Here is a 16830-nt window from a genome sequence, read left to right as displayed (position 1 = left end):
TGATCTCAGCTCACTGCAACCTCTGCCTCCCAGGTTCAAGCAATTATCCTGCCTCAGCCTCCCAAGTAGCTGGGATTACAGGTGTGTGCCACCACTCCCGGCTTATTTGTATTTTTTAGTAGAGATGGGATTTCACCATGTTGGTCAGGCTGGCCTTGAACTCCTGACCTCAAGTGATCCACCTGCCTCGGCCTCCCACAGTGCTGGGATGACAGGCATGAGCCACTGTGCCTGGCCATGGGCTTTTATATTTTTCAATGGTTGGCTTATCTTAATTTTAATTTGTTATTTTTGTGATTAAATGTATCAAATGCAAAGGTTTAAGTCAGAAGTAAAGCTAAAGTCTGTCCACCATTTATCCTGTTTTCATGTTTGATATCTCTAGTTTCTAGAAAAAATTTAGATGTGCTTTTAGATCTCCTTATTATAACCAGAAGTGCTCCCCTTTACTACCAGATACACCATGCGGTCTAAAAATTATTCCTATTTTCACTATCTTTTAAAAATCTGCTTAGGAAGTAAATGCCTCAGTAAGTACCTAAACCAACCATTAGTTGAACTAAAAGTGTAATCATTTAAAAATTGAATTAAATATACATCACACCAAAATCACTGATGTGTTCTAACAGTAGGTCTATATTTCACTCATCTGTCTGATATTCAGAGCATAGTATGCTAGCTTGTCCAGCCTGCAGCCTGCAGGCCACATGTATCCCAGGACAGCTTTGAATGCAGCCCAACACAAATTCGTAAAATTTCTTAAAACATTAAGATTTTTTTTTCTTTTTTCTTTTTTAAGTTCATCAGCTATGGTTAGTGTTAGTGTATTTTGTGTGGCCCAAGACAATTTGTCTTCCAGTGTGGTTCAGAGAAGCCAAAAGATTGGGCACCCCTGCTGTAGACAATCAAATGCTTAAATAAATGAGTCAGTCTTCTTTTTATTGAGACGTGCACCTAGTTTTTAAATGTCATTGCCATTACACAATTTATTTGTATTTAGGCTTTATACCATGGAAACCTGTTTCCTTAGGCCGGGCACGGTGGCGCGTGCATGTAAGCCCAGCACTTTGGGAGGCCCAGATGGATGGATCACTTGAGGTCAGGAGTTGAAGACCAGCCTGGCCAACATGGTGAAACCCCGTCTCCACTAAAAATACAAAAAGTAGCTGGGCGTAGTGGCAGGCGCCTGTAATTCCAGCTACTTGGGAGGCTGACGCAGGAGAATTACTTGAATCCCAGAGGTGGAGTCTGCAGGAGGCAGAGGCAGTGAGCCAAGGGAGTGAGACTCCATCTCAAAAAAAGAAAAGAAAAGAAAAGATACCTATTTCCCCAAGGCCGGCTTTGTAGACTGAATAGTCAGCAGCCTCACCTGTCTCTTCTTGAAGGCTGGCTTTTCTCACGGCTTTGTCACTATGCACTTTCTGAGTATTTTTTGTGTTTTCAGTCATGTGATAGGACATAGATGTGAACGAAAACTCACTGTAAACACTTGAAAAATGTATACTCTGGGCTGAACTGAAAGTGAAATCAATTTAAGATTATTTGAAAATACATATTTATCTACATTCAAGTCCATGACCCACACATATTTTCTCAAAATGCATGGATTACTGTGGATGCCACTTGGCCCAGGCTTTATCTCACATTTTGTTAGTGTTTACACCTCGTCCTATATAGAGATTGTTAGTACCTTTATGTTCTAATTCAGCTGTGGGGCAGGAAGAATAGAGAGGAAAAGGAAACAAATTCTCCCCTTGCCACAGATCAGAACCATGGCTACTTTGTATACCACTGGACAGGAGGACTCTTTTCTGCATCAAGGCTAGAGGGACTGTACTGGTTCTTTATTGCTACGTAACAAATTACTAAAACGTAGTGGCTTGAAACAACATTTATTATCTCATGATTTCCATGGCCATGGGATCTGGGTGTGACTTGGTTGACACTGGGTCTCTCATAAGGCTGTGGTCAAGGTGTTGACTCAGCTGGGGCGCATCTGCTTCCAAGCACGACTGAGTTCCTCCTCACTGCCTGTTGGCTGGAGTTCTCCCTCAGTTCTGTCTACTGAAGACCTCTCCATAAGTCAATTCACAACATGGCAGTTGGCTTCATCAGAGGGAGCAAGTGAGAGAGGGTGAGCCAGGTGTGGGTAGACTGCCTTGAGGGAGGCAGTCATTCCCAAGCTTCCGGGAACCTTGCCTGTAAAGCACAGCTGAGTTCCCCTGTAGGAATCGCTGGTGCTTACCTGCATTCAGTGACTAGTGGATTAGTTGGGTGGAGTTGGGTTGGTACAAACTCTTGGTCAACTGGCTCTTTTGTCTTGTTTGGGAATTCTCGGGAAGGTCATTCTGACATAGTGTTAACTGAGGCCTTTGTTTCACCTGCCTTGAGTTAGTTCATCTTCTCCCTTTGTCTAAGCTTGCATCTCTCACTCTTGTTTTTGAGAACACCTCCTGACAAACCTCAAATCTCTGCCTCAGAATCCGTTTCCTAGGGAACTTGACCCAGAATAAGTACTATGCATTGTGTAACTCAGCACAGTAAGGTAGAAGGCTGCCTGCCTGACTTAGTTGGAGATGTGGGGCATGAATCTGCAGTTATTTCTCACTCATTTGCAAAGGCACCGCCCTCCTGGGGAAGGAAGGGACACATAGAATGCGATAGATACGTTACACTGGCCTGTAAAGAGCTGTTCGTCTAGCCAGGTAGACCAAGCATAAAATAAAGTAAGGTTAAACCACATTAAAAACTTAAGTGGAGGCCAGGGGCAGTGGCTCACGCCTGTAATCCCAGCACTTTGGGAGGCCGAGATAGGTGGGTGGGAGTTTGAGACCAACATGGCAAAACCGCTTCCTATTAAAAATACAAAAAAAAAATTAGCTGGTACGGTGGTGCGCGACTAATCCCAGCTACTCGGGCGGCTGAGGCAGGAGAATCACTTCAACCTGGGAGGCGGAGATTGCACCACTGCACTCCAGCCTGGGCGACAGAGGGCGACTCTGTCTCCAAAAAAAAGGCGGGGGTGCGGGTGGGGGGCTTCAGTGGGATTAGAAGCAGACCATGACTCAATTTGAGGTGGTTAGGATAGAGGTTAGAAGTAGGGCTGCTGGTGACATTGCAAGTCTCCAGAGTAGAGATGAAGATCTGTTTGATGTAGAGAGCAGTACTTACCAGGGCCAGGACAACAGCTTGGAGACTTAGGAGACTCTGCACAATTAGGGGACAGAAGGAAGAGGCAGAGACTGGCTTGGTAACACGCAGGAGAGTTAGGAGAGTGAGTTCTCACAGAGAGCTCAGAAAGGAAGTTGGTGTTAGAGCTGCTCACCAATCTCGTGGTAGAAGAAGTTGAGCAGCACGGTCCCAGTGTGGGGGAAAGAGTCAGCGGACTGGTGATGGGGCAGGAGTACACTGGGTGGCTGTGTAGGGTGATTTGGAACTTTTGGAAGCATTTTTTTGTGAAGGGTAATGGGGAAAACTTAATTGGTATTGGCTGTTTTCACTTACGAGATCATTGAAACACTTAAGAGCATTGAAATACTTGCCTGTGATTGAAGAATTACTTTTATTTTTGTCATTAACATCAAAAAGTGGGTTCTATTTGGGAGCACATTGGTCTGTTTTATATATTTTTTAGATCTTTTTAAACGATTAGGTTTTGTAGCCATATGGAAAATTAAAGACTTGACTCTAGTTTTAGAAATATTAATAAATGGAATAAGACACTCAAGTTCTTTGGAGGTAAACCATCTCTGGATTTTTAGGTTAAAAAGCAGGCATAATTATGAGAAGATTTGAGGCAAATGACAGGTGCAATTGATATAATTTCAATTAATATTGAAACAAATTCTGGGAGTGGATATGCTTAAAATGTAAATGACTTGCAAGTCAGCACCATTTATTTGCAGTGTTGTGCTGGTAATTCAGTTTCACATTTATCTTTCTGGAGAAAAGAATGATAAAACCAGCCTTTTCTGTACTGAGGCCTTGTCTCTATTTAGAATTTAGTATAACTTTTATTAAAAGGGAAGAGGGATAGATTTTCTTTTTCTTCTGCTGAACAGGGTAATGCTGTTTAAAACTGGATCTTTGCTATTAAAAGGCTAGGTCGCCTGATTTTGGTGTTTTTTTTTTTTTTTTTTTTAAGACAGGAGTCTTGCTCTTTTGCCTAGGCTGAAGTGCAGTGGCGTCCTCCCCTGCCCTGTTCTGTTCCTTTTTCAAGGCAAGGTCTCACTCTCACTGTCACGCAGACTTCAGTGCGGTGGTACACTCATGTCTTACTGCAGCCTTGAACTCCTAGCTTCAAGTTATCCTCCCACCTCAGCCTCTTGAGTAGCTGGGACTACAGGCATGTGCCACCGTGGCTGGCTAATTATATTATTTACTGTAGAGACAAGGGTCTCCTGTTGCGCAGGCTGGTCTCGAACTCCTGGTGTCTGACAATCTTCCCACCTTGGCCTCCCAAAGTGCTGAGACTACAGGCAGGAGCCACTGTGCCTGACCATCTCTTGGGTTTCAGTGTATGTCTTTTGATTTTCTAATGAAAATATGTATGTGCATATGTGTATCTGGTGAAGGTGGTATATTTGTTACTTAGTACATTTCATGCTTTGCTAAGGGCCATTTACATTGATTGGTACGTGTCTTTTGGAAAGACATTTAGCAGTCGTTCTGCCTCTCAGGATCTTGTAGGGAGGTTGTCTAAACAGCTTTCTTTCTCCCCACAACAGAGCTTTTGGTATGGTTGCATTTGAGTGATTGTAAGATAGATAAATTCGGCCAGGCGCGGTGGCTCACGCCTGTAATACCAGCACTTTGGGAGGCCGAGGCGGGCGGATCATGAGGTCAGGAGATCGAGACCATCCTCGCTAACATGGTGAAACCCCGTCTCTACTAAAAATACAAAAAATTAGCCGGGCGCAGTGGTGGGCGCCTGTAGTCCCAGCTACTCGGGAGGCTGAGGCAGGAGAGTGGCGTGAACCTGGGAGGCGGAGCTTGCAGTGAGCCGAGATCACGCCACTGCACTCCAGCCTGGGCGACAGACCGAGACTCCGTCTCAAAAAAAAAAAAAAAAAAAAAAAGGCCATCCTGGCTAACAGGATGAAACCCCATCTGTACTAAAAATACAATAAGTTAGCCGAGTGTGGTGGCAGGTGCCTGTAGATCCAGCTACTTGGGAGGCTGAGGCAGGAGAATGGCATGAACCTGGGAGGCGGAGCTTGCAGTGAGCCGAGATCGCGCCACTGCAGCCTGGGCGACAGAGCAAGATTCCGTCTCAAAAAAAAAAATTGATAAATTCATGTTGGGCTTTAGAAGGCATGCTGAATTTTGGACATGTCTGGTGTGAGTTAAAATTTGCCATAACTCTTAAGTATATCTGGCTTCTCTGTGAGGAATTTAAAATTATATCCCTTGATTTCTTAGTCATCTTCTGTTTCTTTTGCCCAAAATTGTGCACGGCAATAGATTGTTTCTGAGTTCTTTGGAACACTTGACTTAAAGATGTAATCCTAATAGGTGTTTCCTTTTCTGCTGTCCTTGGCGCCCCCACCCACCCCCCTTTCAAAGCACATATTAATATAATAAAGACTCTGAAAAGTCTAATAGTCAAATGAGACTTTTAAAGCTTTAACCACTGGGTGCAGTAGCACATGCCTGTAATCCCAATGCTTTGGGAGGCCGAGGTGGCAGCGTTGCTTGAGCCTGTAGTTCAAGACGAGCCTCAGTGACGTGGTGAGGACCCTGTTTCTACAAAAAAAATTAAAAATTAGCTGGGCATGGTGATGTGTGCCTGTGGTCCCAGCTGCTTGGGAGGCTGAGGTGTGAAGGTCACTTGAGCCCAGAGGCTGCAGTGAGCCATGTTCATGCCACTACACTCCAGCATGAGGGACAGAGTGGGACCCTGTCTCAAATAACAAACAAAAACTTCAACCTAGTGTTTTTCTAACTTTTTGAACAGGAAACTCAGCCATTTATTGGCTACGTGAACTTATCTCAGCTTTAGAGGGGGAGACTCCTTCATAATGACGATTGTGAGCATTCAGAAAATGAGTTTGTAAAGCACTTAGCACGCTGCTTGGCACATAAGAACTTGATGAGATGGTACTGCTTTTTATGTAGATGTGTTCTTGACTTATAGTCTAATTTGATGATATGAGGCCAACAGATTCAAAACGGTTAGAAACTGTAATTGGGATGGAGGGTCATTTGTGGCAGGCTTTGTGGAGAAAATGGGTTTGAAGGGAGCTATAGTGAGTTGGATAGAATTTAGCAAGTTGGGAAGTGTGGCAATCTTAAGTTGTTTCTCTGAACATCCTCAAATGTTTGTAAATTTTCAAATCACTTGGCTTTTAAATCTTCTCTTATGGATTCTAGATTTAATATAAGCTGAAAGACATTTGAAGTATTAAAAAATCTAAATTAGCGCTGTCCAGTAGAACGTTCTGTGATGATAAAGATATAGCTATGCTGTTCAGCTTGCCAGTCACTAGCCACATGTGACTGTTGAGCACGTGGAATGTGGTTAGCATGACTCAGGAACTAAATTGTAAATTGTACTTAATGTCAATTAATTTACATTTAAAGTTAAATATACCCACTTGGCTGTGAGCTACCATAATAGATAGAAACAACATGAGCTCAGAATGAAATTAAGGATTTGTTGCCAAATAAATCTAATATGGATAAAACCTACTTACAGTTAATTCTTTTGTAATTGATAAATTGACTATATAATGTTGTTTTTGTTGTTGTAGGTCTCCAATTGAGAAACATGGCACTGTTTTTCCTGCACTCTACCCACCTATTGCTGGACTTCTGTTGTACAAGTTGGCAAACACTGGCTGGAACTGGGCTGCAATAAAACATGCCAGTTATCAATGCTGACAAGAGCCTAACAAGTGCCAACTTACAGATGATTACGCATTTTGAATTCTAATGAACTGTTTTAACCTTCAGGAAGAATTGTAAAGACCTGTACATAGCACAACATGATCCGGATAATATATATACTGTTCATGTACATCCACAAATACACCTTGTACCAAATAATGCTTTCTTGTAGTAGAATAAGAATCGTGTAAATTCTAAAAGATTTTAGCAGGTTTTCTTTCCTATTCATTGTTTCTTATCAGTTTAAAAGGATTCCTTTAAGCATGTCAGATGAAAAGCAATTAGGATTAAAAGTTTCCATTTAATTTCCCTTAAACCATTGAGGCTTCATTAAACTCTTTTCACTTACTAAACTTTTGTATCTTCTTTGTTTTGACACACTCCCCTTTGCTTTTATCTCTTATCTGCCAGAATGTTCTCAAATGATTTAGTTCAAATACTGAAATACTTAATGAGCAATTACTTGATTTTTAATGATGACTTCGAAGGAGTCATCACTAGGTGCTTTGTCCTTTTTGTATTCTAGTTGCACCCACCTCTTGGATTGGATATAGCAATAACATTTATTGGCCGTTGTGAGCTCTTGATCCCAGTGACTACCCCCGAGAACTAAAAATAGATGGTTCTTAATTCAACTTAATGAAAATTTCCCCAAATAATAGCAAATCTGACTTTCCCCCCTTCAGTTGCCTGGTATTAAGGTTGGATAAATGAAGCATGCACAGCTACAGGCTTTCTACTTAACTTCTGGGTTTGCTATTACAAATGCTATTTACTCTCATACCCTTCTTAGTCCTTCATATTTCTTTGCCTTTATTCTTCTATACTGCAGATTTTTCTCACCTATTGTACAAAGAAATTGCGATGTATATTTTCATGTAATTTGATTTTGGAATTCTGTCACCTTATGTAGTGAGTTCTTCCAAAATATAATTTTTTTTCAATAATTGTCAAGTTGTTGGCTTTTATTGTATTGAATGAAGGCTATAATACTGAATGCCAGAGAAGTGGTCTAGGAATATCTCAGGTTGATTCCTTATGCAAATGAACTTTTAATACTTGAAAATCACATGGCCATGGCAGTATATGTATTTGGTTCTATCTAGATTCTTACGTGAATCTAAAAGCATTACAGGGGTAAATGCTTTGCTATTTGACGTATAGATCCCGTCACTAACAATATTACACTTGGATGTGATTAATGTTTGAGCTTAAATATATTTCATATCGTACAGTTTTCTAAAACAACTTCAGCAAATGGTAAAATGAACATGTGCAGTGTTAAAGGCAGGCCTTAGGCTCCTTTATGTTTGTTGTGAGGTTGTGTGTGGGAAGTAGTCTTTGGCTTATAAGGGATAGAACTTGAGACAGTAGCAGATGGGACATGGTGTTTGATTGTGAGAATCAGTGAGAATTCGTGCATCTCTGCTCTGTGGGGTTTGGAGAAATGCTTTGGCAGAAGAGTGAAAGAACTCCTGCCGAGAACCCAGACCTCTACAAACGTTGTATGTCCTTTTTAAAGCAGAAATAAAATGGTTGAGGATGTAGTCACAGGAGAGAGTGATTTTTTTCTAAATCCCTGTCTGTTCTCTACTCTGAAGCGTTAATAAAAACCCGTAAACATTATACAAACCCACAAACCTTATAAAAACTTGTGTGTTGTGACTGGAAATTGATTCATTGGAACCCAGTTTTCTTTAAGAACTTTGTGACTTTGTTTCTTTTTTCAAAGACTCTGTAAAAATAGTTGCCCCAAAATGTCAGCACTGCACACCCTCCAGGGACTTGGAATGCAATCCTTTGTACTTTTTTTTTTTTTTTTTTTTAAAGAAACTGGGTCTCTCTCTCATCCAGGCTGGAGTGCAGTGGCAATGATTATATCTAACTGCAGCTTTGACCTCCTGGGCTCAAGTGATCCTCCTGCCTCAGCCTCCTGAGTAGCTAGGACTACAGGTGTATGCCACCACGCCTGGCTAATAAAAAAAAATTTTTTTTAAGAGATGGGATCCCTCCCTTTTTAAATCAGAAATTGTTCACATGGTGGTTGCTTGTGGCAAAATGGAGTTAGAATTTTGCTCTCCTATTGCTGTAATTCTGCTAGCAATCTATTGAGGTGAAACTTGGGATCTGACTCTTAGAGCAGCAAATGACCTAGTAACTCAGGGACAACTATTTTTGAACTTTAAGTGCCACTTTAATGCAGTTACTTTGATAAAACCATGTGGTTTTTTTTTAGGGCTAGCTCTACGGGAGTGGAAGTGAGAGCCAGGAATGAGTGCGTCTCTCTTCACATGCTTTTCCACCTGCCCTGTGTTACACACTGAAACAGGCCTACATAGATGTTACGACTTCCCTTCCTCTGTCAGAGATGTCATCTGTGCCTTTCTCAGTGTTCATCTGATAATGTAAATTTAAATGCCTCTACATTTGATAGGAAACCCACACTCAGGTGACACTGAACCAGGTGGCTTTTGTTCCACCAGTGCCTCATCATTAATGTGAGGCGATTCTTCTCTGCTTTAGGAAAACGATTTTTTCCCCCTAAACTTGTGCCAACCATCAAGAACATCTCCATAGATCTTATGGATTATAGAACTGTTGGCTGTTTCCTAAATTTATTCCAAGTTCTCGTAGAGGCATATAGATTTCAGTCTGTGCTCGTATGGGATAGATGATCTGAGTGGCTTTCTGGCCTCTTTTTTGAGTTTAAAATCCATATGAGGTTGACTTGTCATTCTAAGGTAACATGTCTGTGAGGTTATTCCACTAGTACTGTGATCACGTGGGTGTCAGTATCTTTAACGGCCTTCATTCTTGGTTGTGAAATTTTATTTGATATGCTCACTCACCCTCTGCAAATCTGCCCGCTTTGGGCTGTGGTGCCTGTGTATCTTTGCCCCTCTGGTCTCCAGTTGGTGGAATTACCTTTTTTGTACTGCCACTTCTCAGCATCTTTGAAATTTGACATAATGTTGCTTCATTTCAGTTTTTTTAGTTCTGTAATTTGTTGATTGTATTTAACTATGTGAGTTCTGTTGTGATGTTTACTGTATTGTAAAGCACCTCATTCATGTGATGGGTGCTCTATAAATCAATAAATGATGACTTAGAGGCTGTATCATGAGCTATTTTGGTTTTAGGATGCAGGTCTCAAAAGCAAGTTGTGGGACTCTTTCTGTATAAACAGCACATGATACCAAAGGGACCACAGGGAAACCTTGTATTTTACAAACTTTAAAGAAGGAACCAGAGAAGTTAACTTGCCTTCCAACCTGATAATGATGCTCTTTAGGTTTCCAGTACATGGCCACGCACCATTTTAACTCAGAGTTTGTGTGCACTGTGATTTAGAACCTTCAAGTGAGCACTTATTAGAACATTATTGGGGATTTTGTCTTTGGCCTAAACTGGCTCTACCATAAGCTAAAAGGTGAGGAACCCAGACTCAAATGTGAACTGGAAGAGACTGCAGGCACCATCTCAGTCACCACCTCTGTCCTCTAAACAGATGGGAAAATGCCCCAATACTTGCCCAGGGGTCATTTAGTAAGTTACTGACAAAAGAGGCAAGACTGAGTCGAGGACCTTCTTTACAAGATACACAAGATACCAACATCCAGCTTTTTATCCTGAATCCTTACAAATAGTTCATACAGAGTTAGTGTTAGGTGTTGAAAGCTTGTTTGTCCTTGATATAAATCGCTAGTGACCATTAAGGGCTCTTCCTTACAAACTCGGAGAAAGGAACATGGAGTCAGACCTCTTATTCAGCTAAATTATAAAAAAGAAAATCCCCCGAGAGGAGTTTTGGGAAGATTAGGGATTATTTCTAGAGTGCAAATACCCGATAAATATATTTGGAATGAACTGTTGTGGAAGGGTCTAGACAATATCCCCAAACTTACATCAGTTTTAGACATAATCAGCTACTCAAGGTATAGAGCCAAAATAGCTACTCAAGGTATAGAGCCAAAATGTTTTATTTGCATGCTGCTTCAAATGCAAATGAACAGGTTTTTGATGGTGTACACAAGGCACTAGGCTTCCAGGAAAGATGGGGATCTCCCTCTCATGGGATAGGGCTAATAACCACCTTATCAAATTTAACCCTTTCTGCCTTGAGGCGGCCCAGAACCATCACTGGATTCAGTTCACAGATCAAATGATTTTCTGGGTATGGTATTTCTGGTTGTTCAATTTCGGATGTGTGTAATCTGGCTGCCAACGTAGGATTAGGCTTTTTGGCTTGTTGAGTTGACACTCCTCACTGAGCTTTAGTGAAATGATGAAAGAATTTTGAATTCTGTTCACACAGGTAAATAAACTGAAGGAAAAGCCTTTCACGAAAGGCAGCCAAACACATCTTCTAAGACATAGGAGCTGCACAGAAAGTCCTAGGCAAGAAACTTGATTTTTTTTCCTCTTCTTGGCAGTATCCAATGTTCACAGTGACTTCCATTTATTCCCAACAAGAGCGCTGGAAATCAAGTTTTTCTATTTGTTGAGCCTCTCTTTTGTAGCAAGCTTGTGCTATGTGTTTTTCCTAAAGGTTCTAGTCACATCCTTAGAAGAAGCTTCCAAAGTAATCATTTCTCATGAGGAAACAGGCTCAGGTTAATTTGCCATCATAGAGCACACAAGTTGCATGGCTGGGATTCGGTTCCACCACCTCCCTTACATACTGGGTGCTATTAGCCCTTCTTCACAGGTGAGGAAACCAGAGCTCAGGGACACCAACTTTTCTAGGGTCACAGAGCGTGGATGTGTTGAGACTGGTGCTTGACCCAATTCATCGGACTAGCACTGGAGGTGTCTGTCCTCTTCCCGCCCTGCCATGATACCACACTGCCTCCTGAGTCTGTTCCCCTGTGCTCTTGAAGCTACAGTAGACAGCATTTATTCCCTTCCTGTTCTTCATGTTCCTTGTCTGAGACAACACCACGCTAAGTTCCTCTGAATCTGACTGCAAAACCTGAAGTGGGTCTAAAATGAACCATGCTCCAGTGCTCAGCTTTTTCAAGACGTCTGTATTTCTGGTTATAGCTAATGTTATAGCTCCATCCAAACCTGGTGGGTGTTGTAGTTTACTGAGTACTACGAGTGCTTTATTTCACAGGCCTTACTATGTTCTCTCTAACTCAGGGGTTACAGGCCAGTAAGAGTCCCCTCAAAAGACAAGGGCTGGCCGAGCGTGGTGGCTCATGCCTGTAATCCCAGCACTTTGGGAGGCTGAGGTGGGTGGGTCACAAGGTCAGGAGTTCGAGACCAGCCTGGCCAATATGGTGAAACCCTGTCTCTACTAAAAATAAAAAATTAGCTGGGCGTGGTGGCGTGTGCCTGTAATCCCAGCTACTCAGGAGGCTGAGGCAGGAGAATCACTTGGACCCGGGAGGCAGAGGTTGCAGTGAGCCAAGATCGCACCACTGCACTCCAGCCTGGGCAACAGAGCAAGACTCCATCTCAAACAAAACAAAACAAAACAACAACAACAACAACAAAAAACAGACAAGGGCCTAAGGATACCATTAAGTCATTTCTAAGATGGGTACTTCAACCTCTGGTAGAGGGCTCCTTAGAGCGAGGTTGTGATGAAGAGGCAGTCAAGCCCCTGAGTTGATCAATCTCTTCAGGAGAGTTCTTTGATCATGTGCATCTAGTCCAAGCACACTCTGAAAGGGCACACATTTGTGTGCTACTCAAAGGGAGAGGGTCCCTGGTTTTCATCAAATTCTCAAAGGGGGTCATGGCCCTCCAAATCTTTAGGAACCACAGATTCTAGTCCAATTTCCTCATCAAACAGATAGAATCTGCGATGCAGCATAAGGCTTGCAAGGACTTGCCCATCATCAACACAGCAAGTCAGCTGCAGAGCCAAACTTGAACTCAGGCCTCAACTCCCAGAACAGCACACCTCATCAAACATTTTGAGCGCCTGCTATATTCCAGACCCTAGGCTGGTGCTGCTGAGGTAATGATAGTCATCATGCAAAATCGGGAGTCAGCTGTGACAGTAATTTACGACAACTTTCATGTCGCTTTTACGTTATGGCCCAGGCAATATTTGCAGGGTACTCCACGATAAAAAGATGAGGCTGCTTGCATCCAGAGGAGCCTGGGCTGCCTGGCCGCTCTGAAGGCCCCAAAGACTCACCATTGGGCACACCTATAAGCCATTCTCAACAGAGAGGGACGCTTTGAGCGATGGCACTTCCATGGGAGGGGAAAGTTCTCCCCTGCCCTTTTTGTCTCAGTGTTGCTTGCTCAGTGCAGTCCCTCTAAGCACCTCCCTACCCATACCATCTTCATGCCTTTCGTCTCCTGCCACAGCAAAAAGGCTTACATATTTCAACACCGTCTCTCATCTCCCAGGTACCTGTCAGCCAGAATTCCTACTCTTCCTCAACAATTTAGTGCTTGACTCTATGTTCCCATGATCTAAGCTCCAAATTCCTCCTCCACTCCACCTCACTACCCACTAATGCTTATCCTTAACAGCACCTAAAGCTTCTCCAACTTTAAATCCTCCTTTTCGTTTCTGACACTCTTACTCTGTTCTCAGATCCTTCTTTTTAAATTTCTTTTCTTTTTCTTATTTATTTTTAGAGACAGAGTCTTGCTCTGTCACACAGGCTGCAGTGCAGCGGCAGGATAGAGCTCACTGCAGTCCCAGGCTCCTGGACTCAAGCAATTCTCCAGCCTCAGCCTCCCAAGTAGCGACAACTAAAAGCCTGCACCACCAGGTATAGCTAATTCAGATCCTTCCTTCCAGCCTTTTATCTCTTACTCCTGGCTGTCCTCCAAGGCCACCACTTTCCCCTCAATCCTGAACTATTGATGCATTCTTTTGATTCTCCCTTGAGTAAAAGTCTTTTTTGAAAGGTCTCATGCTGGGCCAGGCATGGTGGCTCATGCCTGTAATTTCAGTACTTTGGGAGGTTGGGGTGGGAGGACTGCTTGAGACTAGGAGTTCAAGACCAACCTGGCCAACACAGAGACTCCATCTCTGAAAAAAAAAAAAGAAAGGTCTCATGCTGTTCAGCTGTGTTACTGTTTAGCCCTCCATTTTGCAATTGTCTAACTAATCGTATGATCCTCCCTACATTCACCAAAGATTTTAGCTCCTGATGCTCCTTTCCTTTCCTACCTTGAAATCCCAACATCTAATTTTCCTGGCTTTTCACTTCCACTTCAGCCACTCTATTCCGTGGCTCTGTTCTGGACTTTTTTTTTTTTTTTGAGACAGAGTCTCACTCTGTTGCCCAGATTGGAGTGCAGTGGCACAATCTCAGCTCACTGCAACCTCCGGCTCACTGCAATCTCTGCCTCTCGGGTTCAAGTGATTCTACTGCCCCAGCCTCCCGAGTAGCTGGGATTAAAGGCATGCACCATCACGCCCGGCTAATTTCTGTATTTTTAGTAGGGACGGGGTTTCACCATGTTGGCCAGGCTGGTCTTGAGCTCCTGACTTCAGGTGATTCACCCTCCTCGGCCTCCCAAAGTGCTGGGATTACAGGCGTGAGCCACCACGCCCGGCCTGTCCTGGACTTTTCTCATCTCCTAGTGCTACTTCACTATGAACCTGTTTGCCACTTTAACCACCAAGCTCTCACAACATTGCCTGCACTGCACTGGCTTTCCATTATTAGAGACCTGCAGTTTCGTGGCTCCTCCATCAGTCCCCAGCCAGTCTGTATCCCATGTTTGATGGCCTGGGCTGTCGTCTCATAGCACCCTCAATTTATTTTGGGCAATGCAATCCCAAGCCCTGGACAAATGCTATAATTCAAAATATCTGCTACTGCAGCCTGGTGGCTGAGTTCTAGAAAAAAGTGATCCATCAACACATACATGAGGCATATGAAACCAGGCCTTCCAACTTCAGCGTCCTCTTCCAAAGTTTCTTCGCTCTTCTTGGTCTCCTTCCTTGTCTCATAACTTCACCCATAAAATCGATGTCATCAAACGATCTCCCTGATTTTCTTCCTCCCTATATATCTGCACGCATGTTCTTGTTTCCTAACGTTTTAGTGGAATAACAGGTGACCTGCCTCTAGGCTAAATTTAATCCGTTTTCCTGAGTTCTGCATCGCATGCAGAGCATCCCACCTCCCCAGGGACCTCTCCACTGGCTCCCTTCTCCCAGCCTCTCCTTTCTTTACAAACCTAAGGACCAACAAACCCCCTCTCTCGACCCTCTCATTGCCAAGCTTCTCCGGAGTAGTCTGCATTCGTTGTGTCATCCTTTTCGGTGCCCTGCCAAGGATGTGGAATATGACAGGGCTCAGTCAGTGCTTAATAAATCTCGAGCCTCAAAAACACCCGGTAAAAAGAAACCCGGCTCTCCGCTTCCCCCAGAGTCCAGCATCCCCCTCCGCTTTCATTCACCCACTTTCCTGCCCTCGGCTCCGCCCTTTGCCGCGCCTCCCGTGATTCTCGCGAGACTTGGTGATTCCGTTCCGCACCGCTCCCGCTGAGCCGCGCACTTCTCGCGAGGCTGCAGGCAGTGCCGGGCCAGACATGGCGGAAGGTAGGGTTTTTTTGTGGAGCCGCGCGGGAAGACGCGGAGCTGTGGGGGCGCTGCTGGCCGTGCGAAGCTGCCGTGGGAGGGGAGGGCCGGGCGTGGTTGCATGGGGGCTCCGCGGGTCTCGCGAGCCTTCCTGTCTAGCCTCTCCTGAGCTCGGGCCGGGGTCCGGAGCGCGGTTCCTATGACAACGCCCCTCCCGCGATGCCGACCCTGCGGGACTGCGGCCGGCTGCTGAGGCGGGCTGGCAGGTCCCGTGCCGGTGCTGCGTGCAGCCGCGGGGCCCCGAGGGCAGCAGGGGAGGCTCTGGATTGCCGGCGGTGCCGGGACGCCGGGGGAAGTAAGCCTTCTCCTTAGGAAATCGAAACTGCTGTCCTGGCACGTCCTGCTTCCGGAAGGGGTTCATCCCTCGCTTGCGGAAGAGCGTGGGACTCCTCGGGCTGGGGTGGGGTGAGGTGGGGTGGGGTGGGGGCGAGGCAGCGCCAAGCTTGCCCACGCCGCAGGCGGGCGCACTGGCGGCTCCGGCTCTGCAGCAACCCCTGCCTTCAGGCCAGGCGTACAGATGAAAACGGGAGGAAGGGGTTTGCGAGAAGGGAGTTGGCCAAGGTCACACTGCTCACAAGAGGGCTGCTCAAACCAGACCTCTCTGCCTTTGCCTCCCAGTCCAGTGCCTACCCTCTGGTCTGGTGCACTTTTCATGACATTGCAGCTTAAGGCACTCTGGTCTCTCAGAGTCTGCCTCTCTTAATGTAGCAGTAGTGAGAAGCCTTCATTGTGAAAGCCTTATTGTATACGGAGGGGGAAAGAAGGCCCAGAGACGGGGAGTTACCTGTCAGGAATCGTGCAGCGACATTGTTGGATCTGGGCAGCGTGGTTCTCCTCTTTACCCCATTATTGGAGAAGAATATTCCTTATTTGACCTTTGTTTATTGAGTGACTGCAGTGTGCTTGGCCACGACCTGTCCTGTTGGTTTTGAGCTTTGACTGAAACCGTCACTTGATGGATCTTAGATTTGGGCAGGACGTGACAGTTGGTCGGCTTTTCTCATTTGCATTAGACTTCAGATAACCTCGTGAAGGAGGCCTGGCGTGTGTATTTGCCCTTTATTGATAAAGGAATTTAGGCAAAGTTACAGAGATAGCTGGGACTGACACCCAGTTGGTTTTGCGGTGTGTGTGTGTGTGTTTTGAGACAGGGTCTCGCTCTGTCCCACTGGCCGGAGTACAGTGGCGCGGTCACGGCTCACTGTAGCTTCAGCCTCCTGGGCTCAAGCGATCCTTCTGCCTCAGCCTCCTGAGTAGCTGGGACCACGGGCGCTCGCCACCACACCCGGCTAATTAAAAAGATGTGTGTGTGTGTGTGTGTGTGTGTGTGTGTGTGTGTGTGTGTGTGTGTAGACAAGGTCTTGGTCCCGTGTGGT

General features: G+C 44.6%; 2 protein-coding genes across 3 annotated transcripts in view; both read left to right on the top strand.

Annotated features, from left to right (window-relative positions):
- The window catches only part of UBE2G1 (ubiquitin conjugating enzyme E2 G1), a 94423-nt gene extending 85714 nt beyond the window's left edge, over positions 1 to 8709 (top strand). The window contains exon 6 of the mRNA XM_032138345.2: positions 6753 to 8709. The gene's annotated coding sequence lies outside the window, so the exon portion shown is untranslated. The remainder of the gene's footprint in view (positions 1 to 6752) is intronic.
- Positions 8710 to 15355: 6646 nt separating this feature from the next.
- Positions 15356 to 16830, top strand: part of ANKFY1 (ankyrin repeat and FYVE domain containing 1) — a 101619-nt gene continuing 100144 nt past the window's right edge. For both annotated transcript variants that reach the window (XM_032138339.2, XM_032138338.2), the window contains exon 1: positions 15356 to 15415. In XM_032138339.2, the coding sequence (XP_031994230.1) occupies positions 15406 to 15415 (10 nt within the window). In that variant the 5' untranslated portion in view covers positions 15356 to 15405. The remainder of the gene's footprint in view (positions 15416 to 16830) is intronic.

This window comes from Hylobates moloch, unplaced genomic scaffold (genome assembly GCF_009828535.3).
Source record: "Hylobates moloch isolate HMO894 unplaced genomic scaffold, HMol_V3 SCAFFOLD_19, whole genome shotgun sequence".
In the NCBI taxonomy this organism is placed as follows: Eukaryota; Metazoa; Chordata; class Mammalia; order Primates; family Hylobatidae; genus Hylobates; species Hylobates moloch.
The sequence above is the reverse complement of the archived record's forward strand: the minus strand, read 5'-3'. Positions and strand labels throughout refer to the sequence as shown.